The 6,000-nt window shown below is 42.5% G+C and overlaps 1 protein-coding gene across 17 annotated transcripts in view; it reads right to left on the bottom strand.

The window, feature by feature from the left end:
* Window positions 1–6,000, bottom strand: part of ptprsa (protein tyrosine phosphatase receptor type Sa) — a 178,756-nt gene that overhangs the window by 49,733 nt on the left and 123,023 nt on the right. For 9 of the 17 annotated variants that reach the window (XM_031859728.1, XM_031859727.1, XM_031859735.1 and 6 more), the window contains 3 exons: window positions 4,627–4,820; window positions 3,231–3,257; window positions 1,971–2,088 (listed from right to left, as the gene is read on the bottom strand). The exons of 4 other annotated variants lie outside the window; for them this stretch is intronic. In XM_031859728.1, coding sequence (XP_031715588.1) covers window positions 1,971–2,088; window positions 3,231–3,257; window positions 4,627–4,820 — 339 coding nt within the window. The remainder of the gene's footprint in view (window positions 1–1,970; window positions 2,089–3,230; window positions 3,258–4,626; window positions 4,821–6,000) is intronic. 4 more of the 17 variants (XM_031859733.1, XM_031859737.1, XM_031859738.1 and 1 more) reach the window with 1 other exon arrangement.

The following is a 6,000-nucleotide window of genomic DNA, read 5'->3' as shown; positions in this document are numbered from 1 at the left end:
TCTCTCTCTCTCTCTCTCTCTCTCTCTCTCTCTCTCTCTCTCTCTCTGTCTGTCTGTCTGTTTGTCTGCTTGTGTGTCTGCTCGTTGCACTCGCTCTCTGTTTAGACACACCTGACAAATATATGGAATAAGGACTTAATTTATAAACCACAATGACAAACAGCAGTGACACTACTATTAGATCATTTATATCACATTTAATATATCGTTTTTATCATTTACAGTGGATTATTTGTGTGTTATCTTGCCAGATTCGCTTGCGTCATGCAGAATAAAATAGACCCGGCACCAAAACTATCGCTGAAGATCGCGAGCTGGCCACAGACCTCCACGCCTCGGCGCATCATGTGTGATAAGCCCAATTCTTTTACATTGGCGCCAAAAGGTAGCAGACGGCACTTCTCCAAAAATCGTGGTGCTTCCTTGTCCAGTATGAACACGAACATGGCAAATGTAAAATTTGTAAATTACTAAAAATATATATTTGTATTGAATCTACTCCCTTGGCAGTACCCATGCGTCCCACTAGATGGTGCTCTGAGGCCCACCAGCGGGCCACTGGTTGAGAATAGCTGCACCAGGTCATCCTGGCATCGATCAGAACAAGAGGGACAACCACTTCATCTCTGAAAACGGCTTCTCCCCACCTCTCACCCTTTCCTTTTTTTCCATTTATCTTGGCCCCCTGGCATAAACCATTTCTTTACACTTCAGTAATACAAAGGAGAGGCTTTCCCTCTGAGGGACAGACAGAGTGTGCTAGACTGGCATATCTGTCAGCCAACCCTGACAGGAGGACGGAGAGTGTCAGCACTCACTCAAGCCCCTTTGGCAGCGTCACACTACCCTGACACCTGTAACACACACACCTGTCGGGATCTGGGATGTGTGGGTGTGTGTGTTGGGTTGCGAGAACGCCCCAATATGTGTGTATCCATTGGTGTGTTTTGTTTCATGATTGTGCCACAGTATGGGTCTGCATATAACGTATTTGTGAGATCGGTGGTGGAGACTGCAAGTGCTCATGAGTATGTGAGAGTGACTAGGTAAATATGTAGGTGTGTGTGTGTGTGTATACATACACGCACTACATGTGCGCAGTTATGTACATGTTGGCTCTCTGGAGCCTCCCAAAGCTGACTGACACAGATGCTCACACAAAAAGGACGCTCCAATCTTGGCTTGGTGCCTCCAGTTCTCTCGAGGAAGGCTTTCACATTTGCAGGCAGCCTGCTTCACAGGTTCAGATCATGTTCACGGTAACTGGTAGCTGCTATTCCAAAACAGGCTCTGGTGGCCCGGTTCAAGTGGCGTGCTTGCCGGTGATAACCACGGAAAAAACTGAAGAAGACAAGGCTTTGTAGTGTGCAGGCATTAGCCTCCAGTATTGTATCCTTAAAGCTCAAACCAACGACTCAACAGGGGTTTTCAAGCTGTCATAATCTGTCTGAGAAATCTACCACGTACCTCATATCACCGCCTTGATCTCTAAAAATCTGAGGATAGTCTTCTGAACATGATTCAAATCATAAATACTGCCCTGGTAAAAGCAAACATCAATGCAACTGACTGAACTGTTCTTGAAGCCAAATGTACCTCAGAATGATTCATTTTGAATAAAAGACTGAGATACAAAACATTTATTTACTGAAACAAATGTCTTAATATAAGACATTTGATAAGGATGCCGAATACACTTATATAAATGTCAAAATTTGCCTTTATTCATGTCTGCTTTTCCAAATCTTCCGAATAGGTTTGGCCCAATAAAGGCACGGCAATGTGGCTGTAAATGAGGATCCCTTCAATGTTAATCAAAGGCAGAGATGTCCGCCTAGCAGTAGCAGCTGGATGGCAATGATAAGGTACCCCTCAGCCACAGGCTGAACAATAATACGCTACCTTTAGTGCTGCATGAACATATTTTCAGTAAACAAAGCAACAAATAAATAATTGATCCTTGGACTGACCTGCCCCTTTGGTCACCACCAGTTTGGGTTTGCTCCGGGCTCCATCCCCCTTGGTGGTGTACGCTGCCACCGTGATGGAGTAAGTGGTGTCTGGCTTGAGTCCTCCAATGACCATTTCCTATGGGAGACAGGGAAGAGACGGACAGGAAAATGTCAAAATGTGTCTTGAATTTTTGATGATTTGACCCCCCTTCAAGCAGCTCAAACTGCTTTATACAGGATGTTAATCTATGTGTCTCCTGGTCCTCAGTGTTCACTAGGCATGCATTAAATGTAATGCTTCCCCCTGAGTAATGGGAGACTGTTCCATTAAGTTAATTGTTAGAGTTGCCAAGGTGGAGGAGGGACATTAGGTATGTAAATGGAAGTAGCGCCCTCATTCCTTTTGCAATATTCCAATCAACAACTTAACTTTGTGATAAATGCATGCTGAATACATCCTGCCCATTCGCTGGCAGTTTTTACCTTAGCCATTAAGTTTCCTTGAGTCCTCTTCAAAGAGAGGCTTCCGATCAATTCTAATGAATCTTTCAGGGCAGCAGGTTTGAACGAATGCAGAATGAGGATTTTAACAGGTTGGCAGAGGGATGGGGGAGGTCAATAAAGGTAAATGAGCTATAAGTACTGTCTAGTACTTGACATGGTATTCACGTAATGCAGATGGACTGGGTTTCACATCTGGATGCAAAATAAGGGGACAATTTGTTGCACTTGAGATTGATCATCAAAGATGTAATAAGGAGTTTGCGGTAGGTTTCAACGGTCATATGTGACCGTTATGTAAACTACCGTCTCAATATTTTGAATAAAAGACATACGAAAAAAGTTTGAACTTAGGGCAGCACAGATATTCTAAAAACAAATATGGCTTAAAAACGCACACAATAAAGGAAAAAAAACAACACATACACACCACCAGAGCACAAGACAACACATACTGTTTCAACACACAGCAGGACACAAATAGCATTAGCATTCCAGGCACAGTGGGCAGTGGATATTGCATCAGCCCTCGTTTTGTTGAAGCTAGCAAGCAATAGAAGTTTGTCCTTTTTTTTTTCCTTAGCGGCATACAGAGATAGTCCGGAGGTTGGCTGGCCAGACGGCTGAGGTGAAACTTCTGAACCACTTTGTTATCCAAACTTATTTAATAAAGATTGGAAGCGTTGTGTAGACTGTGAAGCCAACCAGGTTGATGCAATACCCACTCTTTATACCCTTTCAGCTACAAAAAGCACTCAGGCAATACTTCATACTCACATATTCAGCTGTATCGTCCGTTTCCCACTAACCCCCCCGCCAAAGAGGAGAGTGCAGGAGAGAAAGTGATATTTTTTTTTTTTTTACAGAAAGAGAAAGAAGAGAAAGGGAATAAATAGGATTGTGAGAGACGGGGGGCATAAGAGGTTTGGGAGCACTGGTTTTGCAAGGTCAGGAAAGATGGAAGCTGTTTGAAGGTTATGTTGTGAGGAGCAGCTGGAACTGAGCAGCAGAGAGTTGTATAGGTCTGCCTGTGGGGCCTGGAGATGTTTAACCATGCTACTGGGCGGCTAACATTACGTTACCTCAGTATTACCTCAAATCATTGATAGCTACAGCTAGTATTCATATCAAGATGTACTGTAGCTTTTAAGGGTTTAATGATGAGGTCATTTTTAAATATACTAAAAAGAATATCAACTAAAAAATATACTGCTGGTTGCATGCATTGCTTGGACCTTTTAATCAAGTTATTTAAGCTCATTCTACTCTACGAATTTGTGGTCAGCTAAATACCAAAATGTCAATGTGATGCTGGTGGCGTTTCTTCCTTCATGTGGAAAAAAAAATTGATTTTGATTCATTCATTCTCAAAATATGTAGAACTGCATGCAACCATTCTTTTGTGTGTTGTTTACTTTATGGTTCAAGGCTAAAATTTCCATTTGGATGATTGCTACTGTGCACAAAAGTCTCATTTTGACAGAATTCCTCCAACAAGTTTTGTGAAAAAGAAAAAAAAGGCCATCAAACAGGGTTCCATTACCAGTCTAGCTGTCAGTGGATGCTGATTTTTGGTGAAATGTTTTCATGCCAATTTTACTCCCCCCCCAGAAGGCACAGAATACTACAATCAGCATTTTCTTAGAGTCTTCGCATTTGATACAAGCACACAATCAGACATTTCATGGCAGATGTTGCTATAAAGGAGGGTTCTAGACATTCCTAATAAAAGCCATAGAGGCAGCAGAGGGAGGACAGCATGAGTGAAGCTTTGATTACAGCTTGTGCTGTGGGCTGAGGGGAAAATAATATAGCAATATGAAATAAAATCCAACGGGGAAGAGCATCCATATCGCTTCCCACACTCAAGCAATATTTGCAAAGCAGTGAGGAGGAAGTCCACAATTTGCAGTCTACATGAGAAAGAAAGTTGGGCAAAGTTTCTTTGAAATGTCCTCTGAAGTTTTAAAAATGCATCAAGTGTAGCTGTGTTGCTTTAATCGGCTTTATTGTCTATTTGTATCACGATTAAAGATGAGATTGAAAGGCAGACCATTGCAATATATTGTGAGAAAGAACGGCATAGACGCATGGTAAAAGCATGCTTTTAGGTGGAATTAAGAATTCTTTGATGTAGCTGACTTGTTCTACAGTAGCTGAGAGATGGTCATACCTGGGCATCGGCAAGCATGACGTCTTTGATGTGGGGTGGGCCCCGTGACTCGCCATTTTCCACGCGTACATAGTGTACCTGGTAGCCACGGATCTGACCGTGCTGCTTGCCTGGCGTCAGGGAGCGCCACATCACCTTTAGTGCTGTGGAGTTGAGGACCTCCACCTCCACTCGCCTTGGAGGAGCCCCAGGAACTGCGGGTGACAAAAACAGAAACTCAAATCAGAATAATTTAGTTTTATGTATTTTGAGATATGAGTGGGGATATGGAAAAGTAGAGGTTCCTTATGAACCAAGTGCAATAAACAAACAGTACTGTGTCTCAGTGAAATGGAGGACGACAGAGGCCCACATGACATTAATAAGCCCCTGATACATACATGCACACAAATTATCCATGAAATCTTAATAAAAACAATCACAAAAAAAACCTCAGTGTCTTCCCGCAACACGCACGCGCAAACTGCCACTTTCTCCTGTCTCCACCTTTTCAATTTGTGTCTGTCAGCCATCAGTGGGAAGCTCTCAGTCATAATGACAGGCCTTTATGGAAGGCCTTGCTTCTAGGCCTTTCGGTGTGCCACGGACTGGCCCTTTCTGAGATGGATGTGCCATTAATAGAACTCTTCCACTCAAACTGCTTCCATTTACTCGTCCACAAACACTTCAAGTCCTCTTCTTCTCCCCTAAATCACAACCCCATTTCCCCCACCTTCCCCAGGATCATGCACCAATCTTGTTTATTACCAAAATCTTCTCTACCTTTTAGCCCCGACTCCTATTTCTTTACCTGGCACTTGTCTGTCACATGATATTATTGTAATGACACCAGAAAATGTGTTATAGCCGTTGTCAGTGCACTGTGGCGTTCAAATCATGATACTGGCGTCTTTTAAAACAGGTACGGTGTCAATTTAAGCTCGTCTCCACTGTTGCTCTCGTTGCACATCAGTGTCAGAAAAATGCGTAAAATGCTGTGGTAATGGATGTGAAATGGATCGTGGAGAATAGAAACCAACGCCAGCCATCCGTCAATGATTCAGATGTGCTGTGACATGCCAACATCTTTTCTTGTCAGTTTATGCATTTTATAGTTCAACTATTCTCATTTATTTTTTGCCAACCAGCTTAGCTATGTCATGTTATCCTTTCTTCGCCTTTCTGTTGCAACCTTTGCGTGGTACAGAGTGGTTGTAGATGTAAAGGAAAGTGTATTAAATGTCCAGCACTGTGAAATTGTATTTATTTGTCAAATTATTTGTTTATATAATTTAGTTTTTTGCATCCTCAACTATGTTTTAAAATAAGGGGATGTGAATTGCAACCTTAGTGGACACACACCTGCTTGTTTAACCTCCAGCCTACTGTTAACAC

Source organism: Anarrhichthys ocellatus, unplaced genomic scaffold, assembly GCF_004355925.1.
Source record: "Anarrhichthys ocellatus isolate YVR2014 unplaced genomic scaffold, GSC_Weel_1.0 scaffold22, whole genome shotgun sequence".
NCBI classification, from domain to species: Eukaryota; Metazoa; Chordata; class Actinopteri; order Perciformes; family Anarhichadidae; genus Anarrhichthys; species Anarrhichthys ocellatus.
The sequence above is the reverse complement of the archived record's forward strand: the minus strand, read 5'-3'. Positions and strand labels throughout refer to the sequence as shown.